The sequence below is a fragment of the Sinocyclocheilus grahami genome, unplaced genomic scaffold, assembly GCF_001515645.1.
Source record: "Sinocyclocheilus grahami isolate Dianchi unplaced genomic scaffold, SAMN03320097.WGS_v1.1 scaffold377.1, whole genome shotgun sequence".
In the NCBI taxonomy this organism is placed as follows: Eukaryota; Metazoa; Chordata; class Actinopteri; order Cypriniformes; family Cyprinidae; genus Sinocyclocheilus; species Sinocyclocheilus grahami.
In genome coordinates this window covers 838145-861173 of record NW_015505556.1, presented here as the reverse complement: position 1 = coordinate 861173, position 23029 = coordinate 838145, and the positions used below count along the sequence as shown (strand labels likewise).

Here is a 23029-nt window from a genome sequence, read left to right as displayed (position 1 = left end):
AAAAACTTGTTCTTTTTGATGACTAGTTCGAGCGAACAACAGCAAATAGTTCCCTAGGTTAGCTACTCCCCCATCCCCCAAGCACAACTCAAGGTATCCTGCGGTGTATTGAAATGTCTGGTTTCATGTTTGTATGTGTGTGAATGCGTTCAAGTATGCACGGCTGTTAGTCCTCAGCACATGGATATGGTGACGTTGATGCCCAGGTTGCCGTTCTCTGCAAACAGCTGAGCAATGGAGGTGTCAAACACAAGGCAGTCACTGTTCATGATGGCGGTGGCGATGCCCTCATGAATTGAACGTGGCGTCGCTTCCCAGGTGAGTCTCCGCCGGTGGCCATTCAACTCCAGCCGGTAGGCGAAGTTTTCTGCCTGTTTCCGTGTGCCGATCAGCTGCACGATGGCAAAGAACTGCTGGTGGCCGTCATATTTCTCCTGCTTCTCCAGCACGAGCATAAAATGGAAGCCGAAGCATGACTGCATCATGACCCAGTCCACCGCCCCAGGCAAGTTGATGTCTGTGGCCAGGAAGACAATATCCTCACCTTGTAGCGTGGTTATGGACTTGTGCTGGTGCAGCAAGTGGGGCATGACGGCGTCGAGAGATCCCTGCCACTTGCAGGAGGCGCCAGGACAGGGGCAAGAGTATGGCCGGAATTCACAAAGCTCCTCGTGTTCAGCTTTGTCTGTGTGCGGTAGGGTGACTTCGCAGCCCGATGAGGCATACTTGCATGGGAAAAGCACTGAGTTGGCCACTTTCTCCATGGCCAAATTGCGGATTGAACCAAGAGGGCCTCTGCAGGTGGGGCAGCAGGTGAGTTTGGGCCGGCAGTTGCTACAAACCAAATGGCCGCTCTGGCACTGCAGGATGGGCGGCAGCACATAGTCAAAACAGACCGGGCACTCGAACAGGCTGGCGAGGTCACTGTTGGATGCGGTGGTGCCCGACAAGGTAGGGACACGCTGAGAAGGGGGACACTTCGAGGTTCCTGTGGGCAGCGCTGTGGCAGTCTGGCGACTCATTTCTGAACAACAGAGGGAGACAGAGAAGAGAGTTAGCATGGCTAACACAGACAGCCAGAAGGAAATGGAGGTACATGCATTTACACCAAATCCAACTGCAGCTGAACTCCATTACGCATGACAACAGAGATCAGCTGGCATCTCTGACCTGAGCACCTCTGCATCCTGAACATAAAACAGTAGACATTTTAAAATGTAGCCTCGGGGGGAAAAAAGGTACACGTTTCTGCTGATTCAACCACTATGAACGCCAAATAAAGCTATGAAAGAGTCTCAGCAGCGCTGAGGCCTGTTCTTCCTGAGTGGCTCATAGATATAGCAGTCTAGTTCCACTGATAAGTCAGACGTGGGCCTCTGGGGAAGGCTTGGGGCAGCTATTTCTGTCACAACTAAAATGCACAGATCTTCACGCCTCAAATTTTTTTTTTAAAAGCCAGACATGGAGAGTGGACTCTGTAGGGCTGTCACGATTATGAAATTTGGCTGAAGTTTAATTGTCTAAAAAATAGTCATGGTTATTGCGATTAATTGTCTGTTTTAGGGCTTTGGCAATCATGACGATTAATTGTATGTTTTTTTATGGCTTTCATTATATAATTGTGATTAATTTAAAGGTTCAGTAAATAATTATGATGTTATCTTTTAATCTTTGAGTTATTATTTTGCAGTGTAAGATTACAGAGAATTCCAAATTCTAAGAATCGGACAATACCGATCCAACACCAGCGCTATTTTTTTTCTACACCACTACAGAATATCAATACTGTGTTTGTGGAACTAATGGTCACACTTTTTTTAAAACCCTTTGTTAAACATAATCCACTAAATACTCACTTCCTCATTACGGAGAAAAAATACATTTGAATAAAAATATATAAGCTATGAAATTAAACTAGCTGACTGTATAATTTGGCAGCAGAAACAATATCTTGAAAAAATCTTTGGTGCATATACAATTTAAAGGGGTCATATGATGCTTTTTTAAAATATTATTTTGTGTATTTGGTGTTACAGAATATGTTGACATGTTTTAATGCTCAAAAAACAAAATTTTTCAAATACTGTACATTATTGTAGGTCCTCTATGCCCCTTCCTGAAACCACGCCTTCTTTCTTTGCGTGCACATTTGGGTGGCATTATGCTAATATTTTCACATAGTGATGTAGATATGTGGGGGCGTGCTAGAACGAGCCGTTTTAGGTAGGCGTGGCCGACTCAACTTTTATAAAGAATATCTCTTTGGATTTGAGACTTTAGTCTTTGCAACTTTACGGATCTTCATGCACCAAGAGCTTGTAACACTCCAAAGAGAAAGGAAAAATTGAAAATCGCATCATATGACCCCTTTAACAACGACAGCGGACAAGAGGGAGAATGTGAGCACTGTGTGCTCAGACGCTGCCATTCTCAGCGCCGTCAAAATAAACATCCCGGCACGAACGCATCGGCCAAACAGAAAAACTTATCGGCCGATGCCGATATTTGAAAAATGCCAAATATCAGCAGATATATCGGTCGACCACTAATCAGAGCACAGTATATCGTCTCATATGGAGGAATAAGGACAGTGCCAGATGACGAACTCCGTGTGTGTATGTAGGTGGCTTAGAATCTGCTAGTAAACACATCTGCTCTGATAAAGCCTTAAGTATTTTTAGACTCCTCACTGAGCAGCTCTCCGAGTATAACAACTGAGGCCAAAATTAGCCCAAGCGCAAGAGCTAGCACTACGTCCTCAATGCCTTTCTAGGTTTGTAGTCAAAGACCAGAGGATTAGAGGTGGCAACAAATATATATGGGTGCTTAACATGATTTACACATGTTCCTGGATCATCATCCTTTGGTCCTGGAACATTTCTATCAACCAGTCAGAAGGAAAAGGGTTAGACCTAGGTCCTAGAACAACAAAGAATGATGCAGGAACATGTTTTACAACACTCTAAAGCAACACTGCATTCAAGATATATTCGTACATCAATAAGTATCGAACTCATAGTCTTGTTATTGCTAGCACAATCCTGAAATGTTACAGCAGTGTTTCTCAACCCTGGTCCTGGGCACCCCCCAACACTGCACATTTTGTATGTCTCCCTTATCTGACACACCCATTTCAGGTCCTGGAGTTTCTAATGAGTTGAATCAGGTGTGTTTGATTAGGGAGACACACAAAATGTGCAGTGCTGGGGGGCGCCCAGGACCAGGGTTGAGAAACACTGTTACAGGAACACTGCCTCACTTGGGTAAGTCATGTTGTACATGTATGAATGAATGTAAGATTCTTGCTTGAGTGCATGACATGTGTGGTCAAATCCCGGACAAGTCCCCAAATTGTGTTAGAACTGTAGAGAAACATTTTACAGGCTATCACCTGGGTACGCATGTCAGGGGTGTCCTGGAGGGCTAACGATCTGCAGAGTTTAACTCCAAATTAATTAAACACATCTGAACCAGCTAATCTAGGTCTTTAGGATTATTAGAAACTTTCAGACAGGTTAGTGCTGAACTCTGCAGGATGTTGGCCCTCCAGTAACAGGACTGGACACAACTTATATCCAGAGCAGCTGTCACTGATACAATACAAGAAGCAAAGACAGTCTGTCTGCTTGACGTTGAGCCAAAGAGACAGCGGGCCAACCTCCCACCACGAAACAGTCTGAGTGGCTGATGGCTATTGTACACTACTGTTACGACATTGTTGCTCCATTAAGCTGAGATTTTAATGACAGCTGAAGTGATGCATGTGTCTTACTAAGAGGAAAAAGTGTAAATGAATTGGGAGGGGAGGGAAGGGAAAGCAAGCATATAGGTCCTGTCAAGTTTAGAGTTAGAGTTTGAGATAGTGCTTGAACTGTGAGAAAGAATTATTTATGGACATTGACTTTTATAAGTTGTGCTTGGCAGGCAAAATACGCTCCTTCTGCCAAAGCTAAATATCAATCCATCAGAAATTTGTTTCTTGAGGGGGGCAGAGAAGCATTCCAGAGCAGCATGTTCATCCGATTAGTCTTATCTTAAATTAACCTTCAATGTCATGAGCAAGAATAAGTGTCAATTCATCAATGAAATGTTTAAAACAAACAAAAAAAACTTTCATATAATTTGGGTTATTCTTTTGGAAAGCTATAATGTATAGTGTGACTGTTTGCCCTTTGTTTTCCTATTTAGTCCACTGTGCCAAAAGTAAGTCTAGAAAACACTGGAGAAATTATATGGCACATAAGTGTGTAAGAGTAATTAAGAGAAAGTAAGAGTGGTAGAAGCCCCTGCTGATTTTTCTTTGTAAAGTTCTTCGTCTGGGAATGAAAAGAACTGTGGTGTGTCTCTTTTCTCCAGCAGTGCTGAGCTGCTATGTCAGTGGAAAGTTTGCAGTCCATCACATATAACAGGAAATCCTGTAACCCCAGAGGAAGTGGTTAGAACTCATTGTCAGGTCTTCTAATGGCGTTAGGAAGACAGAACAAAAAGGCAAATGGCAATGCAACTGGCCTACACTGCACAAGCTGAAGCTGCAATACCCAAGACTGTTATTTGTGTGTCTCAGGTAGACAGTTAGGCCAGGTAACTTTAGTACATCAAATCAATGGAGCCTCAGCAAAAACATCAGCATTAATGCTGAGGGTAACATCAGCATTAGTGCTGAACGGAGTCAAAAATAAAAATAAAAACAACCCTTGACAAGTCATAGTCAGGTCTTAAATCCAAGACACAAACTCTTAATAAAGTATGTGAACAAAACAATTTTAGCTATGCAAGGTCAACAAGTTGACCTGTAACCTTGCTTAAATAAAAACACATCTGGTCTAATGGCACTAACAACTAGTGCTGTGTTTGATACATCGATACGATGATGTATCGTCACAGAGATCTGACGATACAAGTATCGATACAGCTGGCCCTGTATCGATATTGTGGCACATGCGCTGCAGTGGACCGCGCTAAATTTGAATACAAGAACACAGTTTAAAACGGAGTAGAAAAGTGCAAGGTTTCTAAAAAATAATGAATAGAGCATAATATATAGGCTACAACGAGGTTTGATCTGGCCGCAGAGGAACACAACCGGGTTTGCCTGATATGAAGAGACGTAATCCCCGAAACAGAGCTTCTCACTTGAGCAATATGGAAATATCTGTTAAATGTGTTAATTATCTTTGTCAACCTGGCAACCATGTGCACGCACGCTCTCTCTGCTGAGGATAAACGCGTTTGCTTTCTGAAAACACCGGTTAGCTTGCAGTTTAGCGATCTCCACTTCATTATTATATTATCAGAAAAGTGTGATTTATCAAGTGTTCATTTACAGTATATGAGAGAGAGAGAGAGGCTGTGTATGTATGAATTACCACCGTTTTGCCGCGTTTCTCTATTAACAGTGAAGTTGTGGCTTTAATTCCTTTAGATACAATGATGTTACCAGCTCCTTATTTAGAAAGATAATGTAGCTCTTCAGCGATTAAGCTATTTTATTGATAAAATTGCGGAATGTCTGTGCGCGCGTGCAGAGTGATCCGACTAAACGTGTGTGTGAGGAACAGTGTAAACAGCGAATTAGTTTAGAACTCTTCTAATTTTTTTTTTTTAAAGTAGATTTAAAATAGTAGAGTGAGTGTGTTGATTTGTGCAATGATAACCTACCAGCAATGTTAAGATGATTTTAATAGAATGAGTACATTACAATATAAATTTATTAGAACGAGTACATTATTATATATGGGCTTAAAAACAAGATGCAAGCAATCAGAATATTGTAGGGTGGGGAGTGCACAATGTAAACATGAAACATATGCCATTACCTATAGGCTATTGTACTGTGGTACAGTTATAGTGGCCCTTCATAATGCCGAGGTCAAGTGCCTGTTCTGCCAATAGTTAGCAACGGCCCTATGGTATGCAGTGTTTAATAAACAGCTGTTTTACAAAATTCTTCTGAGGTGAAATTCAGTGCAGTCCCGTATCGTGATACGTATCGTAGCCTCTGTACTGTGATATGTATCGTATAGTGACTTTGCTGGTGATACACAGCCCTACTGACAACTGAAATAATTTTTACCACTACATTAATGTAATGTAAGAACCAATAGTATGTACAACTGCACAACGATTTGCACCTGCATTTGTATACTTTTGTCCAGTACGTTTCTGGGGTTTCAGAATTCTTCAATCAATGGTTACAAAGTTCAAGCCAACCCAACACTACAACCTGAGTGAACAAAGCTTTTGATTTCGATTGAGTTGTGATTATTTGCAAGCTAGAATATGGTGAGGTGTTAACCTCAAACAATTTTCAATGATATCATAGAATGAACACTTTTATTTGTTCCCCACTAAATAATGTTATTTCACTAAATGTTTAGATTTTATAAAATTGTGCACTCATGATTTTTCTAGAATGAATTTGCTGCTAAATTATCCTAAACTAACCTAGTTTATAATAGTATTTTTGTCATAAATTATTATATATTTTTTCAATTGTTATTTTTCATTAAAATGAAGTTGTCTATATTTAGTAGATTGTGTTTAACACACAAAAGAGTGACGATCAGATCAACAAACAAAAGTATAGAAATTCTACACTGATTTAAAAAAAAAAAAACCTGCGCTGGTATCGGATCGGAATTGGCCTATACTCAGAATTTTATAGATCGGATTGGAAAAAATTGTATTGTTGCATCCCTACCATTTACCACACCCTGCAGCAATAGCACAAAAAGCTAAATCTCTGGAGTCATCACTCATCTCCAAGTCAGGACACAGATAATTGCAATGTAGTCACATCTCAAATATTCTAATTTTTGCTGATGGATTTAAATATCAAAACTGCAACCTAGGTTCGTCATGCCTGGAGCATGAGCTGGGACTCCACATGTCTGGTAAGAAATATGGGCTGGTTTCTGACGAGATGTGACAACATGAGTTGAAAGTTTTGAAAACAAAATATTCTCAAGCCATATCTGAGATTAAATAAGTGCATTGCTTGAATACACAATTGAACATTTTCATAATTCAATATTGTAAGTGATGTAACAATCAAATTTTATAACTGCACATAAAAATAAAAACCTGGTGTGTTGATTTGTGCAATGATAACCTACCAGCAATGTTAAGATGATTTTAATAGAATGAGTACATTACAATATAAATTTATTAGAACGAGTACATTATTATATATGGGCTTAAAAACAAGATGCAAGCAATCAGAATATTGTAGGGTGGGGAGTGCACAATGTAAACATGAAACATATGCCATTACCTATAGGCTATTGTACTGTGGTACAGTTATAGTGGCCCTTCATAATGCCGAGGTCAAGTGCCTGTTCTGCCAATAGTTAGCAACGGCCCTATGGTATGCAGTGTTTAATAAACAGCTGTTTTACAAAATTCTTCTGAGGTGAAATTCAGTGCAGTCCCGTATCGTGATACGTATCGTAGCCTCTGTACTGTGATATGTATCGTATAGTGACTTTGCTGGTGATACACAGCCCTACTGACAACTGAAATAATTTTTACCACTACATTAATGTAATGTAAGAACCAATAGTATGTACAACTGCACAACGATTTGCACCTGCATTTGTATACTTTTGTCCAGTACGTTTCTGGGGTTTCAGAATTCTTCAATCAATGGTTACAAAGTTCAAGCCAACCCAACACTACAACCTGAGTGAACAAAGCTTTTGATTTCGATTGAGTTGTGATTATTTGCAAGCTAGAATATGGTGAGGTGTTAACCTCAAACAATTTTCAATGATATCATAGAATGAGCACTTTTATTTGTTCCCCACTAAATAATGTTATTTCACTAAATGTTTAGATTTTATAAAATTGTGCACTCATGATTTTTCTAGAATGAATTTGCTGCTAAATTATCCTAAACTAACCTAGTTTATAATAGTATTTTTGTCATAAATTATTATATATTTTTTCAATTGTTATTTTTCATTAAAATGAAGTTGTCTATATTTAGTAGATTGTGTTTAACACACAAAAGAGTGACGATCAGATCAACAAACAAAAGTATAGAAATTCTACACTGATTTAAAAAAAAAAAAACCTGCGCTGGTATCGGATCGGAATTGGCCTATACTCAGAATTTTATAGATCGGATTGGAAAAAATTGTATTGTTGCATCCCTACCATTTACCACACCCTGCAGCAATAGCACAAAAAGCTAAATCTCTGGAGTCATCACTCATCTCCAAGTCAGGACACAGATAATTGCAATGTAGTCACATCTCAAATATTCAAATTTTTGCTGATGGATTTAAATATCAAAACTGCAACCTAGGTTCGTCATGCCTGGAGCATGAGCTGGGACTCCACATGTCTGGTAAGAAATATGGGCTGGTTTCTGACGAGACGTGACAACATGAGTTGAAAGTTTTGAAAACAAAATATTCTCAAGCCATATCTGAGATTAAATAAGTGCATTGCTTGAATACACAATTGAACATTTTCATAATTCAATATTGTAAGTGATGTAACAATCAAATTTTATAACTGCACATAAAAATAAAAACCTGGTTAAAATCAAGAAGCAGGTTCTGTTCATTTAAGGGCATTGATTAACTAACTATTGAAGAGGCACAGAAACAATATCATAGTAAAAATATTCACACTGAGAAAATGAAAGAGTCTGCATCTTGTTTAGACAGTACAAAGTTGCATAACTAACCTCTGAGACAAACACCTACATTAATGAAACACTTGAACAGTTTCTTACAATGCAGCACTTTGAAAAGCGTGAGGCAGAACCATCTAATATCCATTTCGCAGCCTAGCAAAATGACGATAGCGCTAATTAATGACATTAGATAGAAAGGGTTAGCAAATTTCAGTTTTATTAAACTCTGGCTTGGTGTTTAATCAGGTACAGTAATAATGTGGTCTGCTGCCAGACTCCATGGAGATGTTTGTGGTCAAGTGCTTTGTTCACTCAGTAGGTGTTACCATTGGAGTTAAGCTTGCTGCAGCCTCTGTAATGTGGTTAACGTTCTGCAACATTCTTTAATGGGAATTAGTTTTATTCCTGAGATCTGAAAGCAGTACTCAAAATGGATAAAAGTTTTGTGGGTTATTAAGATTTACGATTAGAGTTTGACTAGCTCTTTCATTATTATGAGGCTTATATGTGCTATGGAAACAAGCTTGTACAGTACACATGAATGCAGAAGGGGTTTGTGGGATACATTCTGGGACATGTTCCAATAAAATTAACTGCTTTTGGTCTAGTTTCATTTGTAAACAGCGTTCTTGAACACAGTTCTCTGGAAGAAGTCCTTATAAAATTGATGGAAAGCACAGACAAGAAGTTCAGTATGCAGGGTTCTGGTGGACGAAGAGATTAAGGCCAAAGAGATGGCAATGTGGTGTAACCCACCAAATTTAGTTTCTTAAGAGATGGGCCACTTTGCAATGTCTAATAGTTGAATGTGGTAACAGGCTCAGAGGGTCTGGAAGTCTGACGGTACAGATGTGTCCTGCTTTCCGGAAGGGGACTGAGAGTGAATATAAGCACAAGCCCTTATCACCCATCTTTCCTCAGATATTTCTCCATTCACTAAGAAGCCTTGCACATCCCCATGAACTGAAGCTGAACTAAACATCAGCTGAACATGAAATGGAGCATCACATCCAAGAAAAACCCAACCATGTTGCAAGTTTCAACGATCCTACATTTCCAAAGGCCTGCACATTGGCAGTAGTCTCTGTTTGGATAACCTAAACATTGCATGTCCTAAAAATACAATAACAGAACTCACACAGTGAGAACATAAAACTGAATACTTGCCTTCGTCCATATGATTCCCAAGTATGTCTGTCTTCTTTCCTTGAAATGTGTGGACCTCTGGAATGATAGAGAATGCAGAGAGAGAGAAGGTTTGGTTAGTCTTGTAAAATACAGTGAAGACACTTTAGATTGTTTTCCAACTGTTGAGCTGCTTTTCCGTTTTATTTTATAAGTGAGTGTTTGGTTTTTCCACAAAGAATAAAGAGAGGTGAAAATCAGGTCTCACAGCTAGTCAGTTTGTCCATTGCGTAACCAAAAAAAAAAAAAGTGTTTCTATGCTGTTTAAGTGTCACTAAGCTCCCACACCAACTAAACAACAACTACTTAAGTGTTGCAAATCCTTCTTAAACATTGTTCTTAGACAATGACTTTCTAAACAACATAACTTTTGTTTTTTCTATAGCAACTGTATAATAAATTATGATAACAGAAGAGTCAATGAAACTGGGAACAATACAGGTACAAAACAAGTAGAACAGATATTTCTTCATACCATGATCTAGAGATATTTATATGGACACACCCCTCCAACCGACCTCCTTTTAGTGGCCCTACGAATATAGCTTTATACAATTTTTAGCCTTCCTAACCTGAAGCCTGTTAAAGCTGATACTCACGGTGGGCAAGACTAATGCACAGCACAACAGCGTCTGGGCTTCACATTGATTTCTCTGCATTAGGCCACACTTCAATATTTCATCAGAAGCCATTCAAAATGGAAGGTCGATCAATATGCATTAAAGTATCTGGTGAAATTATTCAGCAGTTTAAGAGATATAGAAGTCTAAATCTGGCAGATAGTCAATATCATGGATCAGCATGACCAAAAGCCAACAGGGACTTAAAAGCTGAAAACTCAATTTTGTTTTGATATCAACAATCGTAATTGACTCTGCTGCTAGTATGAGAACCTCATGATTAAGTTATGAATCCATTCATGAGTCATACAGTGACCTGTCACGATGTACCAAATCTCGGGATCAATTCTATGTCATACAAAAAACGAATGCAGCCATTTAGCCACCAGCAAAAAGCTTTGGCTTGAGGAAAAAAAAACAAATGTAGGATAAGATAAAGGCATAGAAATGTACTGTGGGTAGTTGACAAATGGACATGGATTTTTTTTTTTTTTTTACATTTAAAATTTTGTGTTAAAATTTCTATTTTTTGAAGGCGATTATTTTAAGGAAAAATTTATGATTTCAGATGTGGTAACTAGTCAATAGTTTTAAGTAGGGATGCTCGATTATGACAAAGATCATAATCATGATTATTTTGGTCAATATTGTAATCACGATTATTTAACACAATATTAGTGGGCCATATAACCAAAAAATTTTTTAATGCAAGTCTAAAGTCTAAAGCCTATAGAAATTGAATAATCAAATGAAAAATAAAACAGCATAGTCTTCACTGTAAGAATTAGCTTCCTTTGTTTCTTATTTAAGCTACAAAAGACCTTGTGAAGAGCAGCGAGTGATTTTGTCCTTGTCTTTTGTGGTTTGATTAATATGAAGCACAAAGTCGGAAGCAGGAATATAGCCCGATGTCACTTTAAAAGCCGCACAGATCCAATTTACTGTTACTCTCTGAGCGCAATCCTCCTGAAGAACAGCGCAAGTTCTCTTTCGCACTTTTAAAAACATTAATAAATCTAATCAACTTTAATAACTGAAGCACCTCCCATTTTGCAAAAGTCACGCTACACGATTTTACTGATTTACACATGAAAATGGGCTTTTATGGAGGAGTGAAAGCGCACTGCTGGAAAGGGAGCGGAATGGGGCGCAATAAGCGTTTTATCTCGATTATTATATTTTCATAATCGTTGGAGGCCGAAATCGAAACTGAATTTCGATTAATTGCACAGTCCTAGTTTTAAGCAACATTTAATTTTAATAGTCATGTATCTGACCTCAAAAAACGCATACAATGCACACAAAAATGCATTGTAGACATTTTATTTGAACTATGGAGACTTTAAAAATTAAAAATGTATTTTTCTATAAAAAGAACATTTAACACAAGGTGTCTTTTTTGGGAAAATCTTGTTTACAAAAAACAAATACATTTCTTTAATTAAAATTTGCGACTTAGTTAATGAAGAAGGCTACATTTTTAATTAACCTCAAAATTGCATTATTTAATTGAGAAGTTTAAATTGATAAAGTGCAGATTATTCTTTATTTTTTCCAGATGTTTAAAAATAATATATGTATTTATCAAGAGAATGAAAATGTGTTTTCATCTACCCATATACAAGACAGAAATACATGATACTCCAGTCTGAGTCAGATTTGCCTTAGCAGATAGACGAGTCACAGCTTACCCTCACTGTACCGTCCCACTTTAATGTTCAACCCCCCCACAGCAACTCAAAACCTATACGTGCATCTTAGTCTACACTATTACACTTCTAAACTAATGGAGTGAACATAAAAGCACAGCGGAGTACAAAACACTGGTACAATGCACACAGCAGATCTGATGACGGCTTCATTAAAGCCACGCTTCCATGCCATAGACTCAAGCTTTCCACAAACATACACAAAGAAAATAAAATCAAGGATGGGAGGGAAATCTGCATTTTAAAACAAACTGAGAAAAGAAAATAAGTGTTGTCTCTCAAAATAGACAACTTTCCCTTCTTTGTCCACAGTAGAAATCACAGGAACGTTAGAAGAGGCCCAAAGGACAGCAACTGAGTGAATGGATTGGTTTTCTTATTTACACATAAAAAGGGTATGCTACATATGACTGTTTTTAATGTATTGATTGACTTCTGGTTTATGTCACATTTGAAAACGTTTCAGTGTTATATTGTCCATTCAATGAAAACGTTTTGTCCAATGATTTTCAATGTTGTTTTGGACTCATGACTTTCATGGTAGGAAGCCGACAAACAGTTAAAACTTTCTTTCAAATTTATTTTTGCATTCCACAGAAGAAAGTCATTCAGGTATGGAATGACATGATGGTTAGTAAATGAGAACAGAGCTTTCATTTTAGGGCAAAGTGAATGAGAGACCAATGAAATGGTCTTCCTCTCAGTTAGTAAAGTTAGTGGTGGTAGTAAACAATGCAAGCATGGTTCTATTACCTTTAGGTTTACTAGCAGTTCTGGCTGCTATGCAAGAGAAGAGCTTGAGCACCCCCTTCCATGAGTACACAGGCTGTAGTCTAATAGTAGCCGACATGGGGAGCAGATTGACTCTTCATCTTGCTCTTTCCATAAAAACAAAAGGACTCGTACGAGAGGGTCCCTCCTTTTCCGTTTCACGCTCGTTTACCTAGTCTTCTAAGAGCAGCTTAAGATAGAAACACAGCTCCAACAGGTCGCCTAGGGCCACGCTAAGGTATCCCCACCCCCAACCACCCAAAGGAGGAAGGGATGAGTTCCAAAACACCTACACTCGCACAATCTGCGTAATTCCAGCAAGTGTTCCTCAAAGTGGAGAGCAGTAGATTTGTGTTTTAAAAGACTTTCTCTCCAGTAAAGAACAGCCCAGGACGAGCACAAAGAAAGTCGGTAGAGCAGAATGTGTGAAAAAAGAAAAGAAAAGAATTTGCTGTAGTCTAGGAATGTTACACAAGTAGATCCAGATTCCAGTGCCTGAAGGAGATTTCAGCAGCAATCTCCAGAAAGAGGCAAAAAGACTAAAAACAAGGAGTCAAATTGTCAGGCATTTCCCCCTTTATATGCACATTCCAAGACTTTTTTGAGAAAGACCACTCCCAGGACTTTCAGAGTACCCCGTCAGCTCTCCAAGTAAAGAAAATGGAGAGGGAAGAAGCACACTGTTTCACAGAGGAGCAAACTCTCAGAACGACCGCAGAAGGAAGGAGAGAGTCCCGCCTGCACAGTCACCACTGTTGCCTGTGGATTGAGGAGTCAAATGTCAGTCTGAAGTCAGCATGCTCGTTCTCTCTCTCTCTCTGAGGAGGAGGAGGAGTGGGACCGGTTCATGGGCCCAGCCGTGTCAGATTACACAGCTCCTCCTCTTGCCACTGCCTCCATTCATGTCTCCCAGACAAAGACATTTTACAGCATGGCACCTCTACGACAGCCGGCAACTTAAACAAAACACTCAACGATCACACACGCTGCTCATAAACAGCACTAACAAAACCACAAATACTGAGCAGTGCAGCTTTACGGGCACTTTAATGCCTTTGTAAGTAGAGAGAGAATGTAGTACATTACAACAAATTCAATACCGCCAATCTTAACTGCTATAAAGAAGCTCAGAGCCACATCATACACCACTAAGTATTGCCTCTCACCACTACCCAAAATACCCCAGCGCACGCCCAACATGCCTAGAATAAGGCTGATAAAAACAATCTGACCTTAATGCTCTTGAAACTGACACTAAGGCCTGGACAACAACCCCCAGTGTGACACTACAGGGCTCTGACCGTCTCGTGTGACCTTTGGTCCCTCGCCTCTGTCAAAACATGCCCTGTAGATTTAGCTAGTGATAACATGGCAACCAAAACATTAAATTCCACAAAGCTGTGCTCATGAAACGTCGTTTTAAAATCCTTGCCATTACAGTCACAACAAATGGTGTTCATCTCTAGGTTCTTCAGACAGCCTTTTCCTATTTATGTAAAAACATCTGTTAATCATAGAGCTGTTAAATACAATGATGGACCTACAAAAGAAATTGAAAGCCTTTGAAAATTATCAAAGACCATTTGCTAAGTCTTTTGTTTCAGTGTTGCAACATTATCATTTGAAAGGGCAGATGTGAAGGTTCACGCATGTGAAATGGGTTTTGCTCAGTCCTGCCTCACATACAGTGTGACTGAAACACCTGCAGGCATCCTGTTCTGTGTTAACGGTGCTTATCGTAATTTCTCACTAACCTGTCTGCACGGACACAAGGAAAAATGCCTTGCCATGTCAATGACCAAAAAGTAAAATAAATCAAACAAAATGATGTCGTCTTAAATGACAAAAAGGAAATATCTTTTAAACACTGTCTCTTGACAACAAAATGGTATAATCAACTTAATATTTATTCAGCTGACTTTGAGTTTCCCAAAATATTTCACTCTTTTAATTTTTTTGTCCTTCATTACAGTACTACAACGCACAAATTTTAAATCCAGAAACAGAAAACAGATCACAGAAATGGTATAGTCATCTCCTGAATTCATTAGTAAATTTTGCACTGACTGTATGAACTGCATCTTTTATGTTTTTTATATTTTTGAGTAAAATTATACATCCACAGTGACAGTGTCATCACCCATACATAATATTCTAAACTAAAAAATACTAATATAATATTCTAATATTTTTATTATATAATAATAAACTAAATTTAAAAAAAAACTCAAATCAAAATTCCAGACTGATATATAAAAAGACTCATATGCTCCCTTGATAGGTCAATTATAGTTGAACTCTAGAAGCCAATGCACCATGTGCTCCACACTGCCGCCATGGGCCCAGATCATATGCTGACAGCAGAATGATTTGTTAATGGTACAAATCTCTAATCAACACAGGACAAGCACTTGTAAAGAAAAGGGCTGAGGGTAGGGCAGAGATTCTGCCCAGCATTTCCAGGGGGGGGGGGGGGGGGGAGATCATATATCACTCATGCTGAATCTACGATCATCAATGTAGTTGTTTTACACGAGATACAGATCATTTTGCCCCAAGTCTGTCTTAAAGGGTCATATGATGTTCCTAAAAAGAACACTTTCCTCAAGTGTGTGACGGAAATGTTACGCCACTGTGATGCCGTGTCCCGGCGCGACGAGACAAAACCAGTAAAGCCCGAGTAAAAACAAGGCATTTGTTGCATCCAGCGGGGACATAGTTACTGATTATAATGACTTGTACTGTCTTTTTACGCGTTGCGTTGCACATCGCACTGCATAAACATAAAACCATGTCTGCATTTGTGATTGGAGAAGTTACAAACAACAAGCGCCACTCTACACTGCTCAAAACTCCCGTATCACGCTGCATAAACATAAAACCATGTCTGCATTTGTGATTGGAGAAATTACAAACAACAAGCGCCACTCTACACTGCTCAAAACTCCCGTATCGCGCTGCATAAACATAAAACCATGTCTGCATTTGTGATTGGAGAACTTACAAACAACAAGCGCCACTCTACACTGCTCAAAACTTCCATATCGCGCTGCATAAACATAAAACCATGTCTGCATTTGTGATTGGAGAACTTACAAACAACAAGCGCCACTCTACACTGCTCAAAACTCCCGTTTGAATCATCAGTGGCAAATTCTTTAAATATGAAAACATACTTACAGACTGTGAGTCAGAACAGCCGGCATTGTAGTCTACTCTCCCAGGCTCAGGAAAGTCCTCCATAAAATGCGCTGCACACATCAGAATATTTGGGTTGAACTGTTCTGGAACAGTGTTGTAAATGCAACTTAACCACTGATTTCTAGTTGTGTCCTCTTTTGGAAGGCCAAACAAAGTATCTTCGCTTTTGCAACGAAACACACATCGTCTTCACAACATAGCGGCGGTGGCTGCAACAATAAAGTTATGCCTTCTTTCTTTGCATGAACATTTGGGCAGCGTTATGCAAATCTTCCCACATCATGACGTAGACATGTGGGGGAGTGTTTAAACGAGGCGTTTTAGGAGGGCGTTGACCAGTCTTAACTTTTATAAAGAATATCTCTTTGGGTTTGAGACTTTAGTCTTTGCAACTTTAGGGATCTTATCCATTCACGAACCGTTTGTAACACTCCAAAGAGAAAGGAAAACTTGAAATCACATCATATGACCCCTTTAACAGAAGACTTTTACACACTCCAAAAGCATTTTTAACACATGCACCGACAACTGGACATCCACATAGCATATAATTTGGTGTGAATATCAACACCATAAACAATTAAACAGCATACAATATTTCAGCAGGATTGAATTTATCTCAGGCATACAAATCTGAAAGACAAAAATGTATCCTCTACAGGTTTTATTTATTACACATTACTAAAACCACACCATCTAACGGACTACATCTGCACGACCATCTTCAACATGCTTGTCTCCAATTGGTCCACTCGCTTCAAAAGTGAAACAGAAGCCTCTCCATCTTTAGACAAACAGGGGGAAATGAAGCATAACATGCACACTTCATTAGCGATTCTATCCCATCCATTATCTCCTGCTCTTCTCTAAGATATCTTCTACATGGACAGAGTCCATTAGCGCTCTATCCTGTAACACTATATACAGCTAGAGCTCTGGGCAAGGGGCTGTTAAGGTAACATGCAGCTATAACCATTCAATTGCCGTGGGCACCCAAAACAAAAAATGAGGCTTTTACTGCATTTGTGTTGTCATTTACATTTATGTAAGAGGGTTTGAGTCTCTGTTCAGTGTCAAAATTCAAAAGCTGCCAATCATCTTCACAGGCCACAAATGTCAGATCCTTGCCAATTATTGTGTGCCTATTCCACATGCTGAAGAGCATACTTTGAATAGTCTTAGACACTGCACATCAGATGAATAAATGACACAAACTAAAAACCTCAGCATGTTCTCTGCTCTTTTGCAAAGCAGAATCTCAGACCCAAGCAAATCTCGTTGGCCAATAACAATAACACTATTTAAATGAACAAAAGCACAATTATTAGACGTAACTGCAACAAATTAATCCAAAACATGCTAAGATAGAAATGTGCAAATGATTGTCGTCAAGGAGAAAGAATACTGAAATGCAGTGGGATGACTGAATCCACCCACCTCCATGAATGTACACAACATAAACATTCAGGCTGCTTGTCTGCTTCACTTAGACAGATGGTCGACCAGAATTATGATCCTGTAGCGATTATGCAGGAGACATATTGGTGGCACAAGGGGGTAAAGAGAACAGTGTTGTGTGTGCGCAAGTATAAGAGATGAGAGATGCAATGGACCAGAGAGTGTGAAATGGTCTATCCCTGCTCTATACTCCTGTTTCAGCTATTCTAAACAGGCTCAGGTTACCTCACCATTACCCTGAAGCTGTGGAGTCTAACTCTAAAAGACAGATGCCGTTTCTGTGGGGGGCAACCAAGTTTGGCTGACCAAGTGTGTGCAGCTGCCCCACAAAAACAGGTTGAAAACATAAGAGTCACAATAAAATGACTCCAGACATTGATTGAAATGATCCAAATGTCCCGACAACCACATGTTTTTTTAGGCAAATATTTAGTTTCACAACACAGCACTAAGTAGATTTAAGAGGATAAATGGTTTAATTTTTTTAACCAACATTTACACTTTTCCTCGTTTTATGGTAATATAGGGACCACCAATATAGAATAACACCCACCAATGCCATTTCAAAGGAACAGATGTCTCGCAAGTCAACATATGTTAAAGGTAGGCCTGGGAGATAAAATGTTATCGATATTTATCGACGGTACACCTTCTTCGATATCGATAGAAAAAATTTTCGATATAGCGCACGATATAGGCACGTACTATGAGTGACGCAGACAGCACACACAAACACATGCTGAAATGAGTGCTGTGCCTGCCTGTGATGAGGAGATTGTAAATAAAGAATGAATATTAGTCGAATTTAAAATAAACATTTGCATTAGAATGTTAGGTGTGCATCAGGGAGCGTCAGCAGTGGCACGCGAGATGCGGGGATGTTGTAAGTGACGTTGTTGCATTTTAATGTTTTGTTAGTGTAGCCCACGAGACGCGCCGCTGCTGCGTTATTCATTCAAAATATTAGAGAAATATAGAAGCTCAATGCGGAGAAGATCTTGAATGGGTTAAAACCGAAACCAAGCCATTCACACAGAACGCATATTCAGTGGATTTTTTAGACTGACAAATATGACTGCTGCACTCACGTCTCACAGAAGAGATGTATAGAAAGTAGGGCTGCACGATAAATCGCATGCGATATTTAACGTGCATCTTATCAGTAAAGCCGGTTCTGTAATCAGCTGTAAATCTCCATCACCTGTGTGCTTTCACATTGAGCAGCATTAACTACACAGAAATGTTGTTCACTGACAAGCTGCGCAAAAAAAATTGTGCAAATATGAACGTGGTTTTGCGCAGCTCGTCAGTGAACAACGGCTCTGTGTAGTTAATGCTGCACAATGTGAAAGCACGCACGTGATGGAGATTTACCGCTGATTACAGAACCGGCTTTACTGATAAGATGCACATTAAATATCGCATGCGATATATCGTCCAGCCCCTAATAGAAAGCCATGCAAAGTTAAAACAGTTAATAACTTTTAGAATACGCGTCACGAATTTGTGGAGGTTTATTCCTTTTCACTGTGTCTCATATGTTTGAATGGCAGTCTGTGTGAATGGCGCTTCGGCACTTTGGATTAAGTAATGCATATATATTAGGGTTGGAACGTTTCAACTTACTCACGGTTCGGTTCGTATCACAGTTTCGGTATGGTTCGATATGTGCTATGTTTAGGAAAAAAATATACTGTCAAATAAAAATAAAGAAAATAAGAACAATCTAACTACAAGCAACAGCACAAATAAATACAATAGAGTAAAGATACAAATAAAATAAACTGTGATTTTCAGTTTTTTTTAGGTAGGTCTAACATTAGTTTTTAGGTACAGAAATTGAATAAAGTAACAAAATGTAAAACAGCATTGCATATTTGAAAGATTAATCTTTATTAAAGTTACAAAAGCTATTCAATCAAGAGCAGTGAGTGATTTATTTGTAGTTACCATTTGATTAATATTAAGAAAGTGCTGTCACTTTAAGAGAATGCACTGATACAGTACGTTCAGCTGGCTATGTCTGCTATAGTATACTTACCAAGATGGGCATTTTGACATAATTTTTGTGCGAATTTGTCCATTTAAACATAATACTTCAGAGAGAGATTAATACTTGCGCGTGTTCTGAGGCACGGGTTTGCACTCTTCGGATGAACACACGCATAAATCTTCTAACTGCACACACGAGCTCGCGTCCTCTGGCTGAGACTGGCTCGTAAATGTTTAAACTGGCAAAGCTTAAATGAGTTTATCTTAAACACAGATATCAACGTGTGCTTGCGCTATCAGCACCTGGGTGATGACGGAATAAATGCTCATATTTCAGCATACGGCAGTCGCATTGAACAAGAGTGAATGGTTTGTCCACGTTTTTTTCCCCCCCATCGCTGTTGTTGTGCTGTATCGGGAAGCGAGAATGCGCATTCATCAACAGAAACATATATTAGCCGAACCCTGTTTGTTTTACGTGTTATTTATAGCAAACCAAATTACAGATGCGTTGTCAGATTTAAGTTGAACCGCGGTCCTAGTGCGTGCCGAACCGTACGGTTCGTTTTTTTTCCACAAACCGTTCCACCCCTAATAAAAACATGATGCTGTTTTGTTCATAATTGTTTATGCAATTTACGAAATATTACATTTTTATGAGTTAATTTAGACGTAATGCACGTTTTTATAGAGTTACTTCCTTGCGTTGGCAATTTAAATGCGCTGCATTATTTTGCTCATTGCGCCCTCCTGTGGCCTCGGGAGACAATTAGACATATACAATAAAGACCTATTCAATCCTATAAAACATTAGAAATTAGATATTGGTTTAATTTTTAATGTGTTGGATTGTTAAAGCAAAAAATATTTGTTGTTTGTCTCAATAAATTGTGTTAATTATAAATACAGTGGTTAAATTTAAACATTTTTGCTATTGCTTTTTGTTTTAATAAAAGGTTATAAAAAATGTCAATGATTATCGATACAGAACGATATGAAACATTATATCGTTGATATTTTTTTGCTATATTGCCCAGCCCTAGTTAAAGGTAGGCATTATAAATACCAATAAATAAACAAATAAATACTATTGAATAGGGAGACTCATTTAGAATGCAAAAATAAATGCATAAGGCAATTATTTTACAAGAATGCTCCATAACATGATCACTGCCGAGGTGTGTGGGGAGAATAAAAGAGGAGGATTGCATTTTCAAGTACCTGGACACACAGAAACACAAATCTAATGTGTCCCAAAGCCAAAGTAGAAGGGTTTATGCATTTTTAACCTTATGCCTTCCAGGCATTTCCATCAAACCAATAGAAATGTCTACGGGCAAATAAGACATCTCAGATAGATGCAGGTTAGCTGTTAAAAAAAGTAGGAAAATATCAAGTCTGTGGCAACACTCCAGTATTTACAACAACCTTACCTTGATAGAAGAATAAGGTTAGTTACAGAAGGGATTTGACCCGATCCTATCTAACGATTGCTTCAACCAGCTGCAACTTAACCTCAATTACGGTAATCGATAGGGGAGGTGCTTAAATGGATCTTTAAGGATAAAGAACAACAAAAACAGTACAGCTCAATTCAGACTCGCAACAAAGATGCAACATCTCCATGGCAAATCGTAGCTGCTTTGTAAACAAAACGGAGTGCTGTGATCGAGCTGCCAAGTTCAAGGCGTCTGAGAGCGCGGAAGCTTAAAATAAATCCCATGTGTAGCAGAGACACGGGCATTCGTGACATTAAGCTTCTTTAGGTCTCAAAGCAATTACATGAACACGATTTTACCGTAGCATCTTGAGTCTGAGAGAGTCGTGTAAACTAGAGACTCCAAAACAAGGGTCGGTTGACGGCTAGCTTTGTGCATGCTTTCTTTATGACTGATTTCTAAATCATCATCATTACAGATTATATTGACCATAACAGTGATAAAAAGGTTACTAGATCACATGCTGACCCAGCTAACGCTGTCTGTGTATATAACACATTTATTACGCCAGGCTGCTTTTGCACGGCACTTTGCATGTTGAGATTAACACAGATTCCATGTCATTCAATTAATACGATTCAATGTCAATTAACGAGGCCTCAAGCTTGGGACTAAAAGAATGAACACAAATGGTGTGTCTGCATCTATGCAACCTACTATTACAATTAGAAAACACTGCAATGGTTATATTTCATTTCATTACATAAACAGTGTGTATCGCTTAACATAAGCATAGAAAGCTAGTAAAGCCGGGCTAATAATGGGGCTACATGGACCAAATCTCAGCGCTTGGTAGAATAAAAAAAAAAAGTGACTGGTTACGAACCACACCAGGACTCGTAACGTGTTAGCAGAAAAAAAATGGGTCACACACAATATGTTTTGATGAGGAACACGGCAAAAGGGTTGATAGCACGGTCGGCTAGCCGCTTTTGAGCTAGCTAGCACGCTAAGCCTAGTAAAATCAACAACAGAGCCATTATCCTCGAATGTGGGATTTAAACACTGCACTTACCTCCAGAAAAAAAATATCCTTCTGCTGCCAAACGGAACAATTAAAAAAGAATCCACTACACGTAGGTCCGCGTTAGGTTAATACGTCCGTTAACTGTCGGGATGTTTGTGTTTCCACATTCGCTAAAAGGAGCCGCTGCTGTCGCCCGGCAGTCTCGGTGTCGCGCACTGACTGAAGCTGTGCAAATATATTTTTCACGGGAGCGCCACTACAAGACTGCGTGAACGCGCTTTAGTCACATGAACGCGGGAAGGAGAACAACGTTGGGTCAACAACAGACGAGTGATGATGAGAAAACCGTCTTCGGTTACTATCGTAACGCCGGTTCCCTGAGAGCGGGAACGAGACATCACGGAGACATTTCTCCGTTATGGTTTCCACGAATCGTATCTTTTGAACAGTTCATCCCAAAGAGCCGGTTCAGAAAACTGTTTCAGCGCTTTTTTTAAGCAACGTGATCCCTGACATCCCAAGTGTAGTGTAAAATGTTCGAACAAAACCCAGATGTATACATAAGCCTACTGTAGCTTTTTATTATATTTTTAGATTTTATTAATATGTGATTGTTCTGTTGCGACCAGATCCCGCTACGATAACGACATAGGCTATACTTTGCATTTACAATAGCCCACTACTTTTCATGTGAATTTCATTTCTCTGGTAAAAGGTTAGATTGTTTATATAGAATACAATTTATTAAAACCAACTCTGTTTCACATGTTAATAAAACAATCACCATATTTACAGCACGTTTTATTTGTAACATTGCTGTTATTCTGCTTTTAAAAAACCTATAGACCCATCAGTCCTTGATTTAAAAAAAAACTATATTAGGTCACTGATTCGTTCAACATTTGATTCCATTTACTTTAATCAAGTTAGACGCCTATGCATTCTATAAAGGTCCTAGATCATGTCATTCTAAACTGTTTTAT

The 23029-nt window shown here is 38.9% G+C and overlaps 1 protein-coding gene across 2 annotated transcripts; it reads right to left on the bottom strand.

The window, feature by feature from the left end:
- Window positions 1–12: 12 nt before the first annotated feature.
- On the bottom strand, window positions 13–22341 carry siah1 (siah E3 ubiquitin protein ligase 1). Of its 2 annotated transcripts, none has more exons than XM_016230812.1 (3): window positions 22095–22341; window positions 9812–9868; window positions 13–1024 (listed from the first exon to the last, which is right to left on the bottom strand). In XM_016230812.1, the coding sequence occupies exons 2-3, from the start codon at window positions 9819–9821 to the stop codon at window positions 174–176; spliced, it is 861 nt and encodes a 286-aa protein (XP_016086298.1). In that variant the 5' UTR covers window positions 9822–9868; window positions 22095–22341; the 3' UTR covers window positions 13–173. The 2 variants fall into 2 exon arrangements, with proteins under 2 accessions (XP_016086298.1, XP_016086299.1); XM_016230813.1 differs by lacking the exon at window positions 22095–22341 and adding an exon at window positions 12912–13042.
- Window positions 22342–23029: the final 688 nt, after the last annotated feature.

What these genes read in the sequence shown, in the direction of transcription:
- siah1 (XM_016230813.1), bottom strand. Translation starts at nt 13,008, where the DNA reads ATGTCGGCTACTATTAGACTACAGCCTGTGTACTCATGGAAGGGGGTG. An exon ending in AACTGCTAGTAAACCTAAAG is followed by an intron (nt 9,869 to 12,911) that starts GTAATAGAACCA and finishes CTATCATTCCAG; the next exon opens with AGGTCCACACATTTCAAGGA. An exon ending in TGGGAATCATATGGACGAAG is followed by an intron (nt 1,025 to 9,811) that starts GCAAGTATTCAG and finishes TCTGTTGTTCAG; the next exon opens with AAATGAGTCGCCAGACTGCC.